General features: G+C 37.3%; 1 protein-coding gene across 10 annotated transcripts in view; it reads left to right on the top strand.

Annotated features, from left to right (window-relative positions):
* Positions 1 to 25,593, top strand: part of PEX5L (peroxisomal biogenesis factor 5 like) — a 212,528-nt gene that overhangs the window by 128,513 nt on the left and 58,422 nt on the right. For 4 of the 10 annotated variants that reach the window (XM_041002620.1, XM_041002623.1, XM_041002617.1 and 1 more), the window contains 5 exons: positions 5,092 to 5,196; positions 13,168 to 13,279; positions 19,135 to 19,329; positions 22,942 to 23,065; positions 24,008 to 24,104. In XM_041002620.1, coding sequence (XP_040858554.1) covers positions 5,092 to 5,196; positions 13,168 to 13,279; positions 19,135 to 19,329; positions 22,942 to 23,065; positions 24,008 to 24,104 — 633 coding nt within the window. Of the gene's footprint in view, positions 1 to 2,679; positions 2,746 to 5,091; positions 5,197 to 13,167; positions 13,280 to 19,134; positions 19,330 to 22,938; positions 23,066 to 24,007; positions 24,105 to 25,593 lie in introns of all 10 variants that reach the window. The other 6 variants (XM_041002626.1, XM_041002619.1, XM_041002625.1 and 3 more) reach the window with 5 other exon arrangements.

Here is a 25,593-nt window from a genome sequence, read left to right on the forward strand (position 1 = left end):
GACTTTTTTGGGTGGAGGCTTAGAGGCAAAGGCCATGCATAGAGATGGCTGCCCATGACTTTGAACCACTGACCACCCCCGTCCTTGCAACCTGGAAGGGTGTAACAGAAACTGCTGACTAACACAAAACACAAACCAGTCCTTGTTAAGCTCAGAAGATTTCTAGAAAAGATGATGACTTGAAGTAAACACCTACCAACCATAAAACAATACTGCTTCAGAAAAAAAAAAATGGTAACAGGAATTTGGAGAGTCAATTCGAAATTCTTTATGTTGTTAATTTAGATAGCTGGGCATCCATCTGTTTGTCCTTATTAAGCAATCAGAAATCACATCATTTCTCTCTGTAAACAGGTCATTGAACCACTGGTGAATTCTTTGCTTGTGATTTCCCACATAGGAATCACTACTGAAAAGAGGGGATGCAAGCCATGCTTCCCAATCGCTTACTCCTGGATCTGTGCTTCTTTCATCATGCTTAGAAACAGAAACAAGAGCTGAGCAGAATGCCTGGATTTTGTTCTAACTTTACCACTTAAAACACTTATGTAACATTCTGTCAGTTAAGGCAGAACTAACAGGACCTGAACCCTAATTCCCATTGCAGGAAATCTACAGGCATACACTTACCTGGAAAAGGACACAAAATGGTAAGAAGAGATTACCAGCAATCAGAGGCCACTTAAAATGTTGCCTGACCTTTTTCTCATGTGAGTTTGAAGGGAACATGACACTTTCTGTGATATTTACTTTCCAAAGTGAAAGAAGATTATCTTGGCTGTGCGCATGAGAGACAAGAGCAGCCTCAGAAATTAGCCATTCTGTGGCCAATTTTCTGCAGATGCCTAAGTCCAGGGTGCAGAATTTGTGAGATCTATAATTTTTGTACAAATGCAAAGCTGAACAGTATTCCAATTAAAAAAGCATTGCTAAGATTATCTAGGTAGCTGATATCTGCACGTATTTGTATATGAAGAAATATATTTGTTACATTGCCACTTAGAATTAGATCAATACTAAAGCTTATAAGCCTACAAAGACCTGCAAAATAAGGAGCTTTTCATAGATGAAATGCTTAGGTTCATTTTCAATGGCAATAAAAGAAACAAAAATATTTGATTAGAAGTGTGCTAGTGAGCAGTTATTGGGCAGTTGGCGCTGATGGATGGTTCTAAAGAAGAATAAAAAAAAAAGACATTTCTCAAAAGTGTTTGCATAGAGCCACTCTGTATGATTACACGGAAAAGCGGCCACTGCCCAAAATCTGAGTGATGTCATAAACAACTTTGATTTTACAGCAGTCAGTAAGGGTGGCCAAGTTGTTCTCCAGCCTCATAAAGACAGAAAATGTTAGCCATGGTGACCGGGAAAGACACCCACTGGTGGGCGAGGGAGGTCTGCAGCCCAGTCCCAGCACACACTGTCTCTGAGCCACCAGGACCTGCACTGTTAATGGGAGATCACAACTTCCCCACAGTTATTATGTGATCAAATAAGATTGCCTCACACATCTCACAGCAACCTTGCATTTGTGGCCTCTCTGTGAGGCAGGTCTGGAGTCAGCATCTCATCTGAATACATCCTGGGACACCACAGCCTGGTCTCTGACCCCAGAGGATACTGTAATGTCCAATATGGCATTCTCTGATCCCTACATCCTATGTTAACAAAACAATACAAGTGAACCAAATGGGATTTTTGAAATAAAAGTAAATATCACCTCCAATTCTCTCTGTTTAGTTGGCTTATACCTGCTGCCTTAATGGAAGTTCATTTAAAAAGTTATTCTCAAGGATTCTTTGTTTAAAAAGCTATGGTGTAGTAAATTTCATTGGTGAGGAAACAGATGATAAAGAGAAACATAGTTTTTCATAGCAAAGCACAAAGACTGATAGAAATTTTCCTTTATGTTGATACTGTTTTTCAAACAGAAAAAAGTCCTAAGAAATTCACTGAAGAAGATTGGAATATTAATGTGAAAATAAATAGGCTATAATAATTGCAGGAATTTGTCATATTGTGGTAACCAGCTTCTGAAGTTTTTCTCTTCTGTTGTTGCCTAAAATGACATTCAAGCATTACAGTTTTAATGTAATCAAAATATATAAACCACTTCTGTGTATTTTTTTTTGGCTGTCTGTGTGTTTGAGATAATAGGTGAATACTGACCATTTAGTGGAGTCATCTGCAAAAAAGAGTACAAAGTCTAAATAATTACACATACCTATTTCTCACAGTATCACAAACCAATGTCTGAAAAAGACAGACATTTGCACAGTTTTATTGTTGTCAGCCCTGCTGAGTTGCTGCTAAGCAAAGTTGTTTCATGAGTTGCTGAATCAATACAAGCCAGATACTGAGTTTGTAGAAGCATTATCTTAGAAAGTAAGTGGACCAGTCACTAATAGCACAACTTGATTAGATGCTAGGTAGAGGAGGCCATTTGATCTGGGGACAAGCTTGCTTTGCTTTATGACTGTGGACACCTGCCTTGCCCGTGGTTTCAGACACCATAACTGGATCCCTGGAGATGTCATTGTGGCAGTCCTTCCTGCCTGTTTGCTGATTGTACCCACTTGCAAAATGGTGAGGCTCATGGGGTAGTATCTCAAAAGCCAAAAGGCTGAAAGGAAAAAGGTTGCTAGCAGGCACTAACGTGGGTGTCATGACTCTTTTCAGGTAGTAGGTGTAACCTTGAAGAAAAAGTGGCACTGTCTTCAAAAAAGTGACCTGACCCTGGCTTTGGTGGGTTTTTTCTGCAAGAAATAAAAAACACCGCATGTCTTTTATTATACAACCTTTCTAGCTGACCACTGCTTTGTTCTAGAGTTCAGCATGAAAGGACTAATTTTTATTTTGGTTTTGGTTTTGTTTTAGTGAAATGGCATGTCCGTTGCTAATTCTAGCTATTATAGTTGCACCTGTAAAACCTTATCTATATAGTTTATGGATTGGTAGCATTTCAAATAAATGATATATTGAAAAATGAACCTTAATATTTTGAGATGCTTATCAATTGACTTTTTTCCTTATCCAAAGAGTTTGAATTGTACCTGTAAATATAGATCTGTTTTTTAAAATATCGTAGGAATTTAAATATAAGCATGTCACTTTGTTTATTGCTATATGAGTAGAACTTCTTGGAGCATGGAAACAATTCCTCGCAAATTGTGTCACTCCTAAAAAAAATAAGCTGCAAGGAAATTTTTTGCAAATTCTATTTAACCTGTAAATGAGTATAGCTTTAAAATTGTGCTGATCTTATAGTGTATGATGTCTATCTTAAAAAAAGGTTAAGTTGTTAAGCAGTTTAATAGTGCCATAATAATTTTTTTTACTAAGAAGTCAAAGTTGTATGTATCCTTAGTTTAGCAAACCCACATTGCTTCATTAAAAAGAAACCTGGCATCATTAGGACTTCAGTTCGTGAGTCAAGGAAACATTCATTTTTCTTTTCTTTTTTTTTTTTTTAAGAAAAAAAGTATTCTGGGGATCCTGGCCATATAAACTTTTCAGAACACATTACTACTTGAGAGATCCATTGAATAAAATCTCTAGTATTTTATATTCTACCTTGGAAATAGCACATGACCGTTCAACATAGTCATTTTAATTCTAAATAATGCAAAAGTACACACTTTCAGCATTGCAAAAAGATTCACATATTTTAAAATCCATGAACTATGCAAAGATCTTTTTGTATTCAATAAATAAAAGCTGCCGCTGGCTACATTTTAAAAAGTCAATATCTGAGAAAATGGACAAGGTGACCCTGTTTTCTAAACAGTAAAATCCATGGGGAAGTCCAAAATAATGAAGCAATGCTAGAATGTGTTGTTGTTGCATGGAAACTATCAATATTCCTTAAGCTCTGGAGTTAATTTTGACACTAGCCATTAGAGCTTTTTACAGACAACAGACTTCCCCTTTGTTTATTTTTGTTCCTTTACCCATAACTTCTCTGTATACTACATTTGTATTTTAAGTAGTTTTTAAGTAGATTACAGGACAGATATTCATTTGTGCTTTTAGTATGAGATTATTTTGTCTGCAAAGACATTGACCAGATATCTGGGAAAAATGGAAAATTATTTTGTTATTAAATAATTCAAAGATTATTTAATTTATTACATAAAATGAAATATTTCAAGTTGGGTTGGGAAGATGATAATTTGTCTTTTTTTCTCCTTATGCCATATCTACTTTAAAACTTTAATAATCCAATAAACTCAAAAGGCAGAAAACTAATATACCATTTTATAATTCATAAATAATGCAGGAATATACATATACAATACACATGCACACATAAGTGTGCATGCAAAAACTATCTCAGTGCAGTCTATGGGTTTATAGCATCTCAAATAAATGGTATATTGAAAACTTGACCTGAAATTGTATTTAATTCCTACTTACTATGTATAATATCTCAGTACAATATTAATCATCTTTTACTTACACATGGATATATGAGATTCTCCAATTAAAAGATAATTATACAATTCTATTAAAATTACTTCATCTCAAAACCATAGTTGTACATTATTTTTTTTAACCAAGGCTATACTATCTCAATATAAAAAGCTGGGTGAATACCTGGAATGACGGGCAGCTAAAGAATTGTTAGCTGTGTGAGGACCTTTTTACTCCTTCTAATTCCAATCACTCAAAACAGCAAAAACTCCCAGCGGAAACCCTCTGCGCCTGTCCAGACTCCTCACTGCCATTCAAACCAGCTAGGAACTATGTTTAAAGGAATATAACAGACCACCCAGAGTGTTTTAAAATTGTTATTACTAAAAGTATGTTCTTGTCATGTTAATTGCCTTAAAACATATGACACATATAAAATACTATGTTCAAATTAGTATGTCAGCCATAAAGATGAAAAAGGAGCTAACTAAAAGTTCACAAGTAATCTTTTTTCAGATTTTGTGTGTTTTCTCCTCAGCCAAAAGCCTCAAGATTCACTTGCAGCAGCCTACTTCTTCATTTATGTTGGATTGCTCTTTAAACGTTAGAATATCTTGTAATAAATAATAAGTTAAAGATTTCTCCTGACACAAGTCATTGTTGATTTCACTGTTATAGGGAAAAGGCTCTAGGGCGGCAGATAAGGCTGTTGCCATGGTGATGAAGGAGATACCGAGGGAGGAGTCTGCTGAAGAAAAGCCCCTCCTAACTATGACATCACAGGTGGGCAGACCCGTAGGGTTCCTGTAGGAAGCTGACATATGTTAATATACCAGAGATTGTGATTTTTAACTAGAAAAAAAAAAAACATTAACTCTGAAACCAATTCTTAAAAGATAGTTTTAATGAAATGATTATACAAATATAAATGAAAATCAAAATTGCTATTAAGAAAAGGAAATTCATGATTTAGTTATTTGGATATTAATTTCCATTACTCAACCTCAGCTAAAAAGAAAGTGTACATGTACGTGCAAATAAAACATGCTGCTTCTTTATAAGGAAGTTTTATTAACAATTTTAACAAAGAAATAACAATTAAGCTAATGGTGCATTTGAACAAAAACAATACAAAAAAAATTCCTATGAACAAGTTATATTGTATACATATGTCAGTTTGCCAGTAGAGTATCTAAATTTTCTTAAATGTTAAATATATTTATGTTGTGACTATGCATACTACATATATGTATATACATGCTTATGTGGATAGCTCACTTACAGGGATGATCCAGAAGGCCCAGAGTCCTCATGCAGAAAATGGCATTTTCCCCCGTCTCATACTTAGCGACCTTGACAACAAAGCTGTCATCTCTGTTGTAAGCGCATCACGGCCATTTTCAGCACTTACTGTAAGCGGTGCAGAAAAAAGTTTGCATGTGAGTGCAAAGACATGCTGAGACTGACTCCTGTGTCCTCAGGGACTTCTGAAACACCCTGTAAAATCTACATAAATATGTATAATATACTCATCAACACTCTGCGCAACTACCAGTTTTAAATTCTTAAATGGAAAATATTTTTACTTGCATTTATCTTATAATTTAGATTAGATGATTATTTTAAACATTTCATTTTTTTCCATAATGCAATAGTAAATGCAGTGATTCAGTCCCAATTATATGAACATGGCTAGAATTAGAAAAATGTCCATTTACAGTCCTTAAGAAGACATTTATATCAAAAGCTAAATTATGGAACTTATTTTTAGAATAGCAGCCGATCTCATCCCCAGCTGCTGCCAACATGTGTGGTTTTATTTTATTCTAAATGCTATGTTATAAGTAATAGCAATTATAACATACAATATCAAGTTGAATAATTTTTGAATTATTACAGATTCCTAGGACTTTGAGATAAATTTTATATTGTTGAAGTTTTTATTCATAAAGAAAATATTCTTCCCAATGACACACAGTAGTAATTGGAAAGAAATTTGCTTCATGTTTACCACCAAAGTCTCCATTCTGTCTGCAGCTTACACAGTAAAGCATACACAGTGGCATCTGGGCTTTCTGCTGATCAGGGTTAGACCTTTGCAGAAACCCCAAACATTCAGCCAGCACTCCCTCCAGTGAATACTACGGGAGGTGAGAACCACATGAAGCCTTCAGCTGACAGCAGAGCCATATGCATCAGTTGAGAAAACCCATCCAAATCTACAATTGGCACACTTGTGCTACCACATATCATATCAGGATATCACAACCTGGAACAGGCTCAAAATTCTCTTTCCTCAAACCCATGCATTATTATGTACATTGAAGTAATCCATTTCAAATGTCCAAATTGAAATTACAACCTATGTTTAGATATAAAATTCTAAGCAAAATACTATTTTTATCTTTTAATTCAGTAAAGGAGTTGTGATTATTACCATTTCCACACATTCAGAACATTTGTGTGTACCAAGTTCCTTCCTTAACCCCTGTCTAATGTCACATTAACTGTTTTTGAAATACTAGTTAGAATTTGCTGCATGAAGATTAGATAATGCTTTTGTTGATGCATCCTATTCTTGTTGCATACTGGCCAGTTTATGAATCAGCAAGCAGAAAGTTCTGATTCATAAAATACAATACACCTGTTGTGTTGGTCATTTTGCAAAATTCAGTGACAGTGTGATATAGTATTTCTTGATCAAATGCAGTTTTATTAGTCAATAAACTTTTTCCATGATACACAAGTGGCTTCTTCCCTGCTATGCACCAGTGACGTGCACAAGCCAAAAAGAAGCAGAATGATCTGAACAAGTGAGTACTTCCCATGACAAGCACAGCGTCCAGTCTGTGTACCACATCGCATTCTTGCTCGTTCTCCTGTGTGAGTGTATTAGTGTATCGATGTCTTTGACACATGTTTGTCCCACTGCCTCCTATGAAGCCCCATATAACAGTGCTACAAAGTGCTGAATACATCAACTCATCTTCATCACTGGTATGTTGATGCCAGCTGCTATGTCGTCAATTCCAGATACGCTTGAAGTTAATTGCTGCTCTCTCAATAATGTCTTTGGAAAAACCATAATTGATAAAATACGGAATAAGTCCCTGGATCACTGGGCCCTTACGTTAGTTAGTAAAGGCTCATTCCCTCAGATTCTCTATAAAAGTTTGGCTTTCCCCAGAATTTTGTCCTGTATCATTTGAATATTTTGTACAAACCTCAACTTTTAGAAGGATTTTATTAAGCACTCCAGTAGAAGCCCTCCACAGTGCAGTGAGCAAAACTGAATCAAGCAGAAAGAGATTGGTGGACCCCTAGGTGTTTCCATGGTTGTCTAACATAATTTGAATTCTGCACAAAGAATCTGCTAACAAGCAATAATCAGGCACTTACATACAAGCTCCAATGATTACCAACCTAGAATAGCATTCAAATATGACTTAGAGTGCACTGATGAACCATCTAAAGAAAAAAAAAAGGGACTCATCCAATCTTTAAGAAGAAAATTATCTATGGGTCTGCACTGTCCAAAATAATGGCCAGTAGCCACATGGGACCATCCAGCACTGTGGTCACTCCCGATTGAGATGTGCTATAAGTATAAAATACACACCAGATTGATTCTGAAGACCCAGCCCTCCCCCAATCTAATGTAAATTGCCTTGATAATTTTTATATAGATTACATGTTTTAACTATAACATGTTGGATATATTGGGTTAACATGTATTATTATAATTAATTTCACTTGTTCCTTTTCACATTTTTACAAATAGCTATTAGAAAATTTTAACTTATGAGACTCATGGTATTTATGCTGACAACACTAGAGTAAACTGTAATAAAATATACAAGCCAAATTTGAGAATAGAAGGCAAAACCATGTGTAGATTGAATACATCAAAAATAAAATGTATTATCTTTATGAGAATAAGATTCCTTTGGGGAATATTTTTCTCTCATAAAGAACCTTCAGATATTTTTATTTTGACAATATTTCCAGGGCTTTTTAAATCATGGTGTGTTCCATCCATTTTGCCTATAGAACAAAGTATCTTAAAACTTTATTCTAGATTACTTTCTACTAAGGGACTTTATTTCTTTTCAACCTAAGTTTTTGTTTTTCTATCTATTCCCACCCCTTAAACTTCATTATTGATAGAATTTTATGTCTGATAAAGGTCACAAAGAGTAATGTCCTTGATGAGAACATTCTCAAGGCTACTAAATATAGCCCTGTTAGAATTTCTATTACCATTTTGAAAAACTGTCTTAGTGTTAGTACTACCTACGCTGCAAGCCATAATAATCTATTTCTCCACGAGTGCATTCACATTGTATACATCTAACTAACTTGTTGCTGTGGGATGCAAGAACTAATTGGATCATAGTCCAATGAAGGGTAAAGCGGATAAAGCTAGAATTTGCTACTGGCTAGGGCAAGGGAATGGAGGTGCAAAGCACTCACTTCTGACTCTGCAGAAGAATGCTGGACAACATACTACTCAAAATAGGATTCTCAAAGAGAAATGAGAATCTGCCCATGTTTGAAGAGTCTTTGAACCCATCCAAAACCAGAGGAAAGTTCAGAAAATAAGAAATGAAAATGCTAAATGTAAATAAGCTGATACAAAGGCCTTTGTAATTAATGAAGTAATTCATTCTAACAGAGCTGTGATAATCTGATTAGGTCACGCTTGCAGTTGTTCCAGCTCAGTTACTCAAAAGGCAGAATTGGAAGACTTTGACTCATCTGTTATTATTTTTATAGAATCAGTGTGCTCTGTACTCCAAGGATGACATGAGGAAAGTACATAAAGTATTTACAAATTAAAGAAAGTAATTTTTACAAAAAGTCAACAAACCATACCCCAGATGAGTCAGGAAAAAGAAGTGTATGCACTTAGGAAGTTTTGTTTTAAAATTTTTGTGTTATGACATTAAAGATTTATTCATTTTCAAGTAACCAATCATAAATGTATTTGAAAATGAGAAGGGGACATGAGAAAAGCTATTCTAATCTGTACGAACAAAGCTAAACTAGAACTTCCACTGACTAAAATACTCATCGCTGAATTCATCAAACTGAAGACAGTTTAAAAATTGGACTGTTCAAGACAGTTTTTTCCCCCAGTAGTTTCATTCAGAATCATGTATTGAACCAATTTTCTAGGAAGACTTCGTATTTGAAGTTGTGAAGGAAATAAGTATGAGTAAGGTTTAATCTCTGACCTCACAGCTTGTAAGGCGAAATCTCTTTTTTCTTCATCATAGCTCCTATTTCATCTTCCATATCTTCATCAAAAGGAGAGAACATTCAGTTTAGTATCAGAAACCTTCCATGCTTGCCATCCTCTGGCCTTTCATCTCTTCATCTGTGAGCCCTGCCACTCTCCCAACACTAACCTGTGACTCAGGAACTGGTCTGCACCTGGCAGAAGGAATCACAGGAGCACCTTAGGCAGAGAGGTTGTACAGTCATGACAGTTGCAGTCAACGCGGAGTGGGGAACCAGACAATCATAGGAGAGACACAGACCTCAGAGAACTAGGAGAAAACAGGAGAAGACCATGCCTGTGATGAGCTCCTCATGGTCTCTCAGAATAAGTTCCAGAGAATAAGAAACATGAAAGTGCTAGAGGTGCCGTCTCCAGAAACTATGAAGATTAAATGAGGAACATTTTCTAAAAAATTCCATTATCTTTAACAAAACGAACTTATCTAAGATGACAGGCATCTTATTGAACCATGCTGTTGCTTTTGTTCTTCCGTTTACATATTAGTGTGAACAGAAGTCTTACTTTCTAAAAATATTGATCAAGTTTAGTTTTGCAGCAATTACTACTAATAGTGTCAGCAGAGATCTAACACTCCACCCTAACACCATGGATCTGTTTCACATGTATGAAGGGCCTTCCAAATGTTCATTGAAAGGTGGAACTGAAAATTAAGTTTATTTTTATTACCAAAAAAAGATGATATCTATGTATAGTTTTTCACAATTCAACTTTTCCATGAAGTTTTTGAAGACTTTTTCATGTACAGAGTTGTTATTTAGGACTAATTTCTTAGTCCTTTTATTGTAAAGAATAAAATAGCATCCAATTGTATTCAAAGGCAGAGTTTAAGATAATTTATTTTAGAATATAATTTGAATTTTGTCTATATGACAATTGATATAGGTTGCATATCCCTAATCCAAAAATCTGAACCTGAAATGTTCCAAAGTTCTAAACCTTTTGGGTGCTGAGTTAACACTAAAAGTAGAAAATTCAACACCTGATGTGACATCCGAAGCTACAGTTAAAACTCAAATGCACCAAATGTATAAGTACTGTGTGAAATACAAATGAATGTTGTGTATGGACTTGGGTCTCATGCCCAGAATATTTCATGATAGGTAAGTAAGTATCCCAGAATCCAAAAATCAAAAATCAGAAAGACTTCTGACCCCAACTATCCAAAAGACAATTCAGTTATTCTTAGTTATCTGTCTATGCCATTAGGCTTTTCATCAGAATGGCTGTCCAAAAGATGGTTATGGTGTAATATCACATATACAGAGTTTTCAAGATGCAGTTGTACTGGGTGATTTTTTTAATTTCTGAGCCTTACACACTTTACCCATTGAGGTCACTCTAGGCTCTAGACCCAGGAACCAGAAAGCACAGCTCAGTAAATGCAAGCCTGGAGAATAATTCTACGGGAATGGTATAGTGCTATATTTGGTGGTGACCTTCATCCTCTTCCAAAGCTCATAGCACAGCAAAGTTCGGGTCTCCCTTGCCTTCCCTGCAAGTGCCACAGCCTGCTTGGGAAGTTAGAATCCTGTCACTATAGAGATACTGCACTAGATAGGCTCACTACATTAGCCACATGCTATTCAACAAGTTTTATCAGTAAATATACAAACTATTGCATGTACACAATCTATATATGAACTATCATTGAAATAATGACTCTGCAACAGACTATTTTCAGAACTCACACACCAACTCATATTTTCCAGTACATTATATTCTATAGCAGAACTTTCATGTCAATTACATTCTATATCAGCATTTCAATTGCATTTTTAGATAGTCAAGTTGACTTTTATTCTGGTAAAATATTAAGAATGATGACTAAATTCAAATAGATCATGATTTGCACAAAAGTTTATATTTTATCTCAAAATTGTGGGAAGTTCACAGTCCCTCAACATTTAAAAATATTTCATTATAAATAGAATGGATGGTACTCAACAGTGTTTTAATTTTAAAAAGATATATATATATATATATAGGAATCAGAGTTTTACTTGTGGGTAAAGGAGCATCCTTTAAAAAGATTAAAACTAAAATATGCCTTATGTGATATTCTTCTTGATATATAATAAAATTTTACATTAAGTTTACATTAATTGAAGAAATATCTATCAATGTAACTTGAACATTGAACTTTTAGAATACTTAATCCTCAATGGCCAACTTTATGCCAAAATCTTGAACTCTGATGGAGATAGTAGATTATCCATGTTTAAATAATAGCATGGATAGAATAAAGTAGCAAGTGCCTTCTTGATTTCCTCTTTTTGAAGCCCACCAAGCATTTCAATGTTGCCCCACCAGAAATCCTAGAACTACATTTTTTTCTTCCAAGCTTACCATTATTTAGGTCCCTTACCATATTCCATCAGCTCTAAGTTATGATACTGCTGACACTGAGGTGACAGTGAATAGAATCATGTAAAGTATTTTGAAGTATTTGATAATATTCCAAAGCACTTTGTTATCTTGTGTCTCCTAAAAATCAACTTCAAACATAAGTACTTAAAAATCTGGAGATGTTGAGACACATCCTTTTCTTAGGAAAGTAGAAAAAACTAGATGGCTACATCTACTTCAAATAAGGCCAATACAAAAGCCCCCAAAGAATTAAGACAGTTAATGTAAAAATCAACCCCTTGTGAATCAGATACCTTTTCTCTGTTAACCATAGAAGCATAATTTGGATAAACCTGGATTCAAAGAGGTTCAGGATAACCAAGTTCTTGACCACCCACTAAAAGTCAATCTGAAAGCTTGATAATACACATTAGCTTAGGGAAAATATGATTGAATTTACAAAAAAATCTTTTTTACACGTAGATTTCCACAAATGTACTTATTAGGTACCTGTAGAGTTCAAGGAACAATATTTTATTACTCTCCTAAAACAATATTTCTTGTGCACTACAAAAGCATCTGAGGGGAATGTAGTGGGTGGGATTTTAGGTGATTTGAGTTTTCTAAGAGAGCAAGAAAAGGGAAGTATTTGTCCATGCAGAGAGATCAACGTATTTGCTCTGGCTCTCCACCCAAACCTGACCAGTCTTTAGCTGAACCTGCCATCTTGGAGTCATATGTCACTATTAGCTGAATCTTACGGGAGTCTCTTGTCTGAGTAAGGAATGAGATTGGCCCTTAGCAAATGATTCAGTAGGTGACGCTTTATACATATTAGAATTACAGAATACTTCTAATTGATTCCAGGAGGGAAGGGAAAGGCTTAGACTTTAAAAATTGTGGTTGGCTGCATCATAAATATGTTGAAAGTGCTAGAAGGCTCATTCCCACCCTCTTGGTAGTTTTTTCTTTCTTGCCCCTTCCCTGTAATTTATTTATGTATGTGTTTATTTTGCTACTCTTTTGTTGCAAGGCTGCATTTTAACCCATCTGATTCTGCAAGTTTACAAAGCCCTGTGACACCTGTGTTCATTTGTTCTCAGCTGGTGAATGAGCAACAAGAAAGCCGGCCCCTCCTGAGTCCCTCCATTGATGATTTTCTATGTGAAACCAAATCGGAGGCAATACCAAGACCAGTCACGTCCAATACAGCCGGTAATTTCTTCGCTTCTAACTATTCCTCAAGAAGAGTTTATTTCAATGCACATGTTTCTGCTTAAGGCATTTTAAGTGGAGAATAATGTTTGGAACCAAATGAAACTTTGGAAAATACACTATTCCATATACACCAATAAATAGCTTTTCATTATGCAAGAAAGTGCTATGCATATTACCCAACCAATTCTGCTGAACATACAAGTATCACTAATAGTAACAAATCACTCCCCAGTGCATATTTTCATGTTTATTTCTTTATATCTCAAGTCTTATCACATAAGAAATCTTTAATACAAAAGCACCTATTTCAGAGTATGGTTGTTCTGGCTTGTTGTGGCTAACAGCTCAATCATTTCTAGAAATATGTTGTGTGAAAAAGTCCAGTCAAATGAATGCTGACATCTTTTCTGGGGGGGCGAAGAGGGGGCGGAAATTGAAATGACAAGATGTCCTACAGCTTAAAGACAGACAAGCCTAGTTTTCTTGGGTCAAATCAAAGTGTTACTTGTGCCTCTTACTACTGATCTGAATGTTCTCCTAGACTTAAAAGTACTCATACTGTGATGATCAGCTTCTCAGTTCCTGACCCATAGGAGAAGCCTTTGATAAGTATTTATCCAGTCAGTGAATACCAGATGCCATTAGCATGAATGGCAATACTCCAGCACAGGCTGCCTTCCAGCATTGATCTCTCTGTCAACATTCACATTCAAAGGCATGTTTTTTAAATAAGAATTTTTAAATGATGTTCAGAATCAAAGAACAAAGGTTCTGTTGGATGTGCAAGGTAGAATTTAATGGAAAAGAAGAAAGTAATCATATACTGTCTTATTCAATTTGTTCTATTTTTCCTTCATGACCTCACCTTGCTGTGGCTTGCATATTTTCAGTTTACTTCTAACTAAGTAAAGAAAAGGACAGAGAGAAGGAAATTGTGGCTTTTCCATAATGCTGAAAATTCCATCAACAGTAATTAACATGAGATAGAGGCACTTAAATTGGGAGCATACTCTAAATTCTGGGGTCATTCTCTATGAATTGAAATGCTAGCTCTGTGTCTGTGGGCAAGTTGCTTAACTAAGCCTCAGTTTCCTCATCTGCCTATTAACAAGACTTCATCTCACTATTTACTTGCAAAGATTCAGTGAAGCAACCTCTGGAAGTACAGAGTACAATGTAAATTCTGGTGTCCCATTTCTGTTGGACATAAAATAAAAATCATATTTTTAACATTTTTAAAGCACACTACTTTTTCTCATATCATAGTGCAGTAATCATTCTTGAAATTTTAACTATCATTTTGAGTAATCAAGAAAATAAAAAATGATACTTGGTACATTCTAAGCAGAACAGTAAACAAATTCAGATACATTCAGGTCAGACTCGTCTTCCTGATTCATGAAAATGAGCTCAGTCTACAAGAAATACAGAGCTGCCCCAGGAAACAGAGCCATGTCTCTAACTGTAGGCAAATCTAAGAGAATGGGATGTGCTGAGAAGCTGGCCTTCGCTTTCTCAGTTCCAGTGGATTGAAATCTCTCCCTTTTTCTCTTTTTCTCTCTCTCCTTGCCTCCCCTTGGTTTCCACCCTCATGTCTCCTAAGACTTTTACCCTCCTGACTTCCATCTTTTAAGTACTCTTACAATTATACTTGACCTATAAGGATAATCCAGATCAATTTTGCCATCTCAGAGTCCTTAGCGTAATTACATCTGCAAAATCCTTCTTCTTGTGTTACTTGTTACAGTTACTCTGTCTGGACTCACATCCCCAGAGTCCAGACAGAGGGGAACATTATTCTCACTCCAGCTGTGTGGTTGCAGATGTGTTACTTAATACCTGCAAGCCCCCATTTCTCATATGTAAAATTGGAATATTACATCATTTTTCACAGGGATGCTATATGAAATGAACAAGGCAACATTAATAAGCACTTAGATTATTGCTTATTCTCAATAAATAATTTCTGTAATAATTTCCATTCTCTGATGTCCAAGACTCTCTCAAACATGAATGCCTTTAGTAGGATCGCGTAGAGGTTATAAACTTTTATTTAAATTACTGTTATCCTTCTAACACCATTGCAAGGGCTTTATTTTGGACAGGCAAAAATGCAGGCTTCAAGAGAGTAAATAGCTTTCACAAAGTCACATAGCACATGACAAGGTCAGATTCTGAGCACAGGGCATCTTAACCACTGATGGGTGCTACCTTATCTTTTGCAGGGAAGATCTACAGCATAAAAGACCCCAGAATGGGTTAGAGACACTAAAGTGACAATGCCAGGACAAAATCCTTCCAGCAGTGACCAGGCAAACAGATTTGTTGAGAAGTCACAGAGCTAGGAGTAATGCTGTTACAGAGATAAAGGGAGGTGTCGAGGCAATGGTGAGCAATGTATACTCCAGGTAGACAAGGATGAATGTCTGAGAGAGAGACTATAAATGAAAGGCCCTTTGTTGAATGCATGGCCTTACACACATTGGTGTGTGCATGTACGCAACTAAAATGTAATTTGTCTTCCTCCAAGAGAGAAAGGCTACCATCCTCCTTTCTCTGCTTTTGAAATTGTGGTCCCCAGGGACTTACAGCTTCAAAGCTTGCCATTTGCCCTCCAAGCCACTTCCTTCATCAACTGGGTAACAGTTAGGGCCTCTGTGTGTGCCAAGAATTCATATTTGCCGAGAAGAGTACAAAGGGATAAAGAGCTTAGAACAAACACAGGCAGCACCCAGGACTGCTTGGAGGGAGAAAAGCCAAGGCTGAGCCAAGTTTGAACTCACTATTCACTCTTTCAGTAATTTCTTTTACTCTGAATAGTGAGAAGTGTACAGAGAATTAAATTTGGACTCAGCAGTTATTATTCCCTAACAAATGCCCTTCGTATACACAAGTAGACAATTTCTTTATAATTTGCTTCTGAAAGACGTCTGGGGGCAAGAACTCTTATGTGTTTGCACAGTTAGTAAAAAGACATATGGCATTCCAGAGACTGGCATCCACCTCCATCCTTTTGTTTGTAAGGAAATCGAGTTGGGAACATAACAGGGCCTGGAAATTTCTGTTTCAACTTTCAGTGGAAATAAAGCTTAGCATCCTAGCCTGGTCTGGCTGCCTGCCACCTTTAAATTATAGACAGAAAGCTGAGTGGCTCAGTTCTGAAAGTCACGTCCCCCGCTCCTCCTTACTCAAGCTCTTCACAGCCACAAAGCATATCCGGGACCTCCAAGTACCTTGAAAAGTAGCTTCCCCTCCTCAGGGAGACTCAGCTTAGAGGTGCAGATACTCCCAGGATGTTTATGACGTAATCACCTCTTAGGATCCATTGCAGAACCAGCATGCTGTCTCATCCTCAGGTAGTTTCCATTAGTGCTTCCTCTGTCAGTGCAGGTGTGCCTTGAGCGCAATAGAAAGGAAGAAATAAATGGGGGAAATCAGAAGAGGTCAACAACAACAAAATATTAAGAAAAGAAAGAAAACAAAAACTTCATAAAATGGAGGCATTAAAAATGGAAATAGCATTTATTAAGTTGCTATTTTTTGCCTGGCATTTTATACCCATTAATCATTTAATTCTTCTCTCACACCTGAAAGATTATGAATTCCTCATTTTTCACATGAAGAAATTGAAACTCAAAAAGGTTAAGAATCTTACCTCATCACACATCTAAGCAAGAGTACAGTCAGCTCTTATACACTCCTTTAGCACTATCTGATACTGTGACTTGGAATTGAAATCGGAAAATTATTAGGAGAAAAATCTGGGAATGTATGTTTGGTGCCACCACTAAAACGCTCCTTGAGATACCGGCATCCCATATCCGAGTGCCTAGTTTGGAGTTCCTGCTTCGTATCTGATGCAGCATCTTAATAATGAGTACCCCAGGGAAGTGGCAGGTGACCACCTGAGTGCTTAGGTCCCTGTCACACATATGGGAGACCCAGACTGAGTTACAAGGTACTGGGCTCCTGGCTGTTGTATTTGGGTAGTGAATCAACAGATAGACTCTCTTCCACGCCTTTCTCTCCACCACCCCCCGCCCTGCTTTTCTCTGTTTCTCTCTCTTTCTCTCTCTCTCTTTTTTTTCTCTCTCTCTCTCTCTCTCATTCTCTCTGCCTTTCTAGAAAATAAAACCAAGTAGATAAATTGTTTTAAAACAGTAACGCCCACTGCACCATTCCACAGCTCTCGTCAGAATGGTCAGCTCAGCAGGCAGTGGAGAGCTAAAGACATCCTGGTGGCAAGGGCCGCTGAACCCCAACTCTCCGTTGCATGCAAGCCAAGCACAGATGGAGGACTGATGAGATGTCAACAAAAATCTATCCAGCACCTGGGGAAGAAACGGGCACTCAAAGAGAAGTGGTGCTCTTTTCGCTTAGACTGTGCCAGCGAGGGTTACTGCAAGGAGTTGCTTGCTCTCTTACTTTCTCAGCTTGCACAAGCTGTCTGGAGAAAGAGAGACTGGGTCAGGGAGTCTAGGGACCTGCCCACAAACTCACAAGGCTGGTTGGTGATCCAGCCAGGTGAAGCTGGAGAAATCTTGTCTTATTTGAATTTTCTATTTTTCCCAATGAGTTGGGCACCTTTACTGGCACAGCAAAAGCAAAATTAAAGATTATGAAATTTGTCTTTTTAATCTCATTTTCTTATTTTGTGTTTGATCAAACCATTATTTGAGCCTTACAATATGTAATACAGTGTAAACAGTCTTCTAGAAAGTAAAAAATGGAACAGTTTTATACTCCATTATCTTTACATTTTAATTTGCATATTAAACAACAACAAAGGCAGTAACCTGTATAGCTATTCATCAACCGTGGGTTATAAAATACTTCTCCATTGTGAGCCAAAAGAACCTGCCATTTTCAGATTGAATTGTTTAATTAAATAAAAGATGATTAACAACATTTCTTTATGCCTCATCTACTTGATCACTTAAAACTAAAACACAAAGACATTCAGAAATGTCACCAAATCTCTGAATATGATAGATTGTCAGTTCTTTGAAAAACCCACAAATAAATACTATGTGAACTCAGATCCAATTATATGTTTATTTCATCAAAATTTCTTCACTGTTAAGGCTAATGTGGCCTGGCTTTTCCTGGCTTGCTTCCTATTATACCTAGGGAACCATGAAGCAAACCCTCAGAAATAACAAACTTTTTAAAATTCATTTAATTTGAGAGACATAAAAGCAGAGAGAGAACCTATCCAAGTGTCCCAATGGTCATGTGAGGCACAGAAAGAGGAGCAGGCATTCACTCCAACTCTCCCAGGTAGGTAGCAGGTGCCCCATCGCTTTAGTCATCGTCTCTGTTGATTGTCGTCTCTCATGGAATGAGGGACCAAACCAGGTATCAAACCTAGCCACTCCAAAACGGGACACAGATGTTTAAAGCAGTGTCTTTTGTTTTTAAGTTAACTTTTTCAAAAAGTTTTATTTGCCTATTTATTTGAAAATAGGGTAAAAGAGCTATCTCCTATGTGCTGATTCTCTTTTTCCAAACGCCAACAACAGCTAAGAAGTAGAGCAGGCCTAAACCAGTAGCTGGGAGCTCCATCTGGGAGTCTCATGCAGAGAGGCAGGAACCCAAGCACTTGAGACATCACTTGTTGCCTTCCAGCGTGCAGAATCAGGACTTTAGTCCGGGCACTTCAATAAAAGAGGTGGGCACCCCAAGCAGTATCCTTAAGAAGCTGTCTCTATGAATCAGTGATTTATAATTTAGTTAGGTATTTCTGTCCTCTCCTACCTAGACAGAAATCTTCCATACTCAACTAAAATCTGTTTTTTGAAAAATAACTGTGGAGTAGAAGAACTTGTCTTAACCTTTTCCATTTCTGACAGTATTGACCACAGGCTTAGATCTCCTTGACCTGAGTGAACCAGTCTCTCAAACTCAAACCAAGGGCAAGAAATCGGAACCTTCATCAAAAACTTCATCTCTCAAGAAAAAGGCTGATGGACCTGACTTCATCAGTGCAGATGCTGAGCCAAGAGGCCAGCCTCTCCGAGCCTCAGAGACTTCATCATTAGATTTAGGTAAGGCAAGTGCTTGCACGGATGCTGCTCATCCTTGCCCTGCTGGGGTTGAAATAGCAGGGAGGTTCCACAAATGGCATTAAAACCATGAGCAAAGTGAAAGATGAATCCCATCTAGGAACCTGAGCAGGACATTGCTTATTCTGAGCTTTAATTGCATAGCCTTTAGGAAGCTCAACTTTATATGACTGTGGTTAATTTGTTCAGTTATTTATTCAACTAGTATCTGTTGAGCTCATGATAGATATCAGGTACCGTGTTAGTCACAAGAGTTACAAATACAGATAAAATGTGAATATTGCTTTCTAGGGGCACTCACTCCGGAGTAGACGAGAAAAACATGTGAGTAAACAACTGTGATGCAAGGCCTGGGGGCAGTCAAACCAAACAATAGGACATGACATTTTTGAGAAGACAGGCAATGTGATGAAACAGCTGCCATGCATTGGGATGGCTTACAGCCCTGCTCCATGATTTGAATAGTCATCTCATTACATCATTACAGCTCTTGGACATCATGTGTAGGGAGATAGCCTTTAAATGTTGATAGCTTCGCCGGTTCTATCCTGGCTGCCCCGCTTCCCTTCCAGCTCCTTGCCTGTGGCCCAGGAAAGCAGTCAAGGACAGCCCAAAGCTTTGGGACCCTGCACCCACGTAGGAGGCCCGGAAGAAGCTCCTGGCTTCGGGCCGGCATAGCATTGGCCGTTGCGCTCACTTGGGGAGTGAATCATCGGACGGAAGATCTTCCTCTCTGTCTCTCCTCTCTGTATATCCGCCTTTCCAATAAAAAATAATAAAAATAAATCTTTAAAAGTTGATAGCTTGCCCAAACTCTGACAGTTAGTAGGCACAACTGGAATAAGTCTAGCTCCAGTTTACTTCCAGACTTACATGCTACTGAGAACGGAAAGCTTATTCCTCAGCCTACAGAACCAAGGAGTACAGATGACCTCCTGCAGGAAAAGAGGCAGATAGCTCAGAATGCAAAGGAGAATATCTCTTCTATCTGTGATTCACTGACGTGTGTGTTTGTGTGTGCATGCATGAGCACATGTATATGTGTGAATACATATGTCCATAAAATGGGCATATTAGTGATTTATCCATGAGCTTGTTAAAGAATAAATGGAATATATATATGTAAAATTACATGCCATTATGACATTCATACGTAACGTATTCATGCATTAATTTATTCATTTGTTCAGTAAACATTTCTCCGAGCACCTACTGTATTCCATGCACATACTATAGGCTAAGAATACAAAGGTAAATATTGTAAGCTCCTGACCCTTGGCAAACTTACAGTTTTGGGGAGATAGAAAAATTAGTAACTGATTATAATATTAACTCTATGCTGTAATAAATGGAAGTTCATACTCTTGGCACACAAGCAGTTATGCAGTGCCTGTCCAGCCAGGGAGGTGAGAAAGTTGGTCATGGAATTACTGTGTGAACAAAGTCTTGAAGGATGAATAGAAACTTGTCATGAAAAAGGTGGTTCAGAAGAGATGTAGCAAGGACAGAGTGGGGTATTCCTGGTGTAGAAGAGAAAGAGACTCAGACACAAATAGACAGGAAGGCACCCTGATACAGGAAGATGACCTTTCCAAGTAAATAAAAATATTGTAACAGAATAGTGATATGGTGACCTGACCAACAGCTAGATAATGAAACTCCCTGGTTAGTCTATCCTCAGGACTGAGGGAAAGGGGGTGATATTTGAAGGGTTTGACTGAGAGGAGTGACAGCAACAGATTCATTTTTTGATGCAAATCCTTCTCTAGTGGATGTATGAAGAAAGGAATTAAGGCAGAGAGACCAATTCAGAGACCCAGAAGTAGCAAATGGGATCATAAGGCAAAGACACGTTCAAAAAAAGATTGGCTCGGGCATTGAATGGATGTGGATATGTGAGCAAGAGGGACATAAATAATGCATCAGACTCTGTGATGGAGGGTACAAGAGAGAATAGAAACAGGAAGTCATGCTGCAAACGTCTGAGCTCCACTTTGAACCTGTTATGGCAGAGATAACTGTGAGGCTTTTCTGTGGATGCAGCCAACAGTTGAATATGTGTGCCTAAAGCTGAGGAGGAAGAGATGAGGCGGACATGGAGGTTTAGAAATCAGAAGCATTTGAGTGTATATTACAATCTGGGGGTTCATATGACACCATCCCAAAATACATTGCGTAGAAAGGGAAGAAAGCCAGTTGCATACAAACAAGGATCCTTTCTGCTCTGCCATCTCCCTCTTTGATGCCTATATTTGGAGGAAGCTTTTATAACTCTATTTCCTCACCCTCCATGTGCTTTAGGTTTATTCGGTTGTACAAATAAGTAAATGAAATTCGCATGCTTTTATAAGATTATTCAAAGTATGATAGTATGCTGCAATAAGAGTATAAGTAACCATTTTTCTTCTGTTTCTGAGATGTCTTTGAAGAAGCTGTAAAAATATTTCATTTAAAACCACTTTGGAGAACAACAGTGGTGTTCACAAGAGTCAAAAGTTGGTAACAATTCAAATACCCATCCTCAAATGAATGTCTAGACAAAATGTAGAGTAATATTATTCAGCCTTACAGAATAATCGGTCACAGATGTATGTTGTAACATGGGTGAGTTTAGCAAATATTATACTAACTTAAATAAACCAGTTGCAAAAGGATAAATATCACGTGTTGTCATTCAGTTAAGCTAAATAGAGCAGTTAAGTCACAGAAAAAAGTAGAATAGAAACAAAAAGGAGTTTTTGGAGGAAGGAGATGAAGAGTTATTGTTTAATGCTCACAAAATTTCAATTTGAAAAGATGAAAATATTTTGGAGATATATGAAGGTGATGGCTGTACAACAATGTGCAGGTACAAATCCCACTGCAGCATGAACTCACAAAAAGCTAAAATGACACATTTGGAACTTTTACAGAAGGGAGGAAAAGGACTTAGAGGCTATCAGCAAACCTGTCTTTACATAAGTGAAACTATGGCAGAGCTCACGGCTGCTTAAGTGATTTCTTCATGGCTATACACTTGCTAATGAGAGAAAATATAGCCAATTCCTCCTCTGTGAGATGTAAGCCCCAGATAGAAAGGGATTCTGCCGTTTTCCTGGCTTTCTTCATAGCTTTCTTTCTCTCTATTCTCCATTATAAATTCCCTCCTTTGGTGAAAAGCCTATGCAAAAGCCATTTTAAAAAAAAAAGTTCTGGTTTCTTCTCACCTCATTTTAACATCAAAGTTCATCATTTTAACCAAGAGTTTCTGGCTAAAGCCCGCTTTCCCAGGGAGATTGACAGGAGAATATTCCATATGCACATGCTACACCAGATCCCATGAGTTCAAACACACAGCTCTTGAGACAGATTCAGGCAAAACAAGCTGATGCTTCAATTGTGAAAGTAGCCTGATTTATCTTAGAGGGTCTTCTTTAACAGCACAGGTTTCAATTAATTTTCATTCCATGTTGAAACGATAAAGGTTGGACTGGGAACTGTGGGCTTTGTTTGAGCAGGGTCCATTTGGAGAAGATTTCTCAATCTTATCAGTCTCTTTATCTTTGCACTTCATGCTCTCCCTGAACACTATGCCCCTTCCTGTGTGTTTAGCAGACATTCAAACTCAACTGGAAAAATGGGAAGATGTGAAGTTTCATGGAGATCGAAGCAGCAAGGGGCAGCCAATGGCAGAGAGAAAATCATGCTCATCCAGAACTGGATCAAAAGAGCTCTTATGGTGAGATATTTTGGTACCTGGAAATGTGTTCATTTGGTAGGTATTCACATAACTGAGTCAATCAGCCCAAACAATCTCACTCATTCTAAAAGTTTTGTATGCTGCAAAACTGTCTACACAGACACATTAATTATTGAGATTTCTAATAATTCTAACTTTGGTCATCAGGACCATCAGAAATAAAGTCAGGTTAACTGATGAGGATTTGAGGAAATCCATCATTCAACATTTGTTGATGATTTACTGCATACATATCCAAGCTAATGAGTCAAAATAGCTACCTATGTGCACTTAGGAAGATATACAATGTACCTTGAAAGGCCTTGGAAATATAATGAAAAGATAATGTACATTTCTTCAAGAACTTTCTGAAGTATTCTTGAAGGGTAAATACAGTCCATATATTATGCAAATGACAGTTACATTAAAATTTGTAGCTTTACATGTAACATTGTCTGACTTTCTCAAACTTCCACTATCAGGTAATCCAATAGTTTAAAACAATCCATGGATGCCCTTGAGGAAATCTGACCACAAGAGATTTACCACATTAGTGAAGCTTTCTGGAAGACAAGCCTCATATTTGGCCTTCACATATCTCCCTCGTTTTCAAAATCTATGTAAAGATGAAATTACACCTCAGTGTGTAAGTTTCACCCTTAGAAGAGCACAGTAATTTTTTTTAATAAAGCAGAATTTTTGATAACAAAAACGGTATTGCCTTTAGTTACTTTGAGAATTCTAAATCAAAAACAATAACCCCTGGCATATTGTTGGTTAACTTGATTCTGATTGTGATGAGTGAGACATAAATGCTGCGTATGACATTGCTCTTTCATCAGCATTCTGATGTCTTTCGGTGATCCACATTAAGTTCTTTCACAGATTTCTGGATCAATTTGTCTCTTGATGTACAATAACTTCTCTGTGCATCCATTTCAGGTCCTCAGAGCATAGATCTCAACCAGAACTGAGTGGTGGAAAAAGCGCTCTCAACTCAGACTCGACTTCAGAGTTGGAATTAGTGGCTCCAGCCCAGGTAAGAAAACTGTTCACGGCGTTTCTGTTCTAATAGATTATATGCATCATAAATATTTTCTTTTAATTTTTTACAAAATGAAATATTTTTCTGAACTTTGCATTTCACAGACTTTCGCACCTCTGTGCTTAAAAATATATATCTGCCTAGCAAATGTGTTAATGAAATCCATGTGTACTTAACACTTTTTTCCTTGTTCTTCCATTTACTGTACGATTATTTTGCAATATAAAATCTGTTATGCTCCAATGTTAGCACTCTTTATGTAAGAGAACACAAAAATGAATATAAGTTACATCTTAAGTATTCATTCACATCTATAGTCTGTGGAACAAGATACTATCTACATATCAGTATCGTATAATATTAAAGTCAAGTTCATGCTAATAAGACTATTATACTTTTGCTGTAACAATGATAATGCTAATAGATGTCACTCATGGGTGCCTATTAAGTATCTGAGACTTGATCGTGTGCTTTTGTGTGTTATGTCTAATACTCCAGTAGTCCTGTCAAGTACTATAAGCCTCATTTATTTCTCAGAACCAATGAAGTCAAACACATTCTTCTGGGGCACACAACCCATCACTGGAGAACTAGGGTGTGAAGCTTTCCACCACATGACCTCAATTCCAGTAGGAACTAGTTTATCTGTAATTGTTTCTTTCCTATGATAAGACCGCATTGCTTATGACTCCAAGAAAAGCATAGACAGGCTCAGTCTTCATTCCCCCAAATACACGCCAAGGCTTCAACCTTGATAGGAAACCAGGAGGATCTCTCACAAAGTATGTGTACATGTTTGCATGTTCTACAGTTTCGATGAGGTGAGACTGTTTAAGCACATTAAGTGGGATGAAGTGAAAGAAACTCTTGAGGTTTGGTAGGTGAGCTAGGAAAGCTTAGAGGAGAAGCATATTTCCTGCTGGAATAAAAGGAATAGTTATAAAAAGAGCAAATGCCATCAACTGCTGTAATTGCATCATCTCATGTGAGTGATCTTAACTAAAAATCGCATGAAGTGAGTTCCGTTATTATTCCCGTGTGTAGACAGGGGCGCTTGATCACAATGAGATAGTGGAACGTCAGCACGTCCTTGCAGCCAGTGGCAGCGAAGAGGACGGAGTAGAGGTGGTGAGGCAATGGACAGTCTGTGGAAAGCTCTAGACCACAAACACCCCCCACGATAAACACCTCACACTCCTTATAGTGTTCCCGGAACAGCTGCAAAACAAGTCCACTAACTTCTGAACAAATTGCCCAGCAAACCTTAATGACTTGTAAATGTAGCGTGAGAGTGTGTTTTCTTCCTTTGTGCTCTCTCTAAAGGTGTCTTTTCAAAAGAAAACTGGTAGCCTTTATTAGGAAAACATTTCTTGATAAGTGCATTAGAGATTTCAACTCAACTAAAGTAATTGGTACTGTTTCATGAACTGAAATCCTTGTAGCAATTTAATATAGCAATGAATCATTGGTTTCTAAAGCAGAG

The sequence above is a fragment of the Ochotona curzoniae genome, unplaced genomic scaffold (genome assembly GCF_017591425.1).
Source record: "Ochotona curzoniae isolate NIBS_2020 unplaced genomic scaffold, NIBS_Ocur_1.0 scaffold_2587, whole genome shotgun sequence".
Classification (NCBI taxonomy): domain Eukaryota; kingdom Metazoa; phylum Chordata; class Mammalia; order Lagomorpha; family Ochotonidae; genus Ochotona; species Ochotona curzoniae.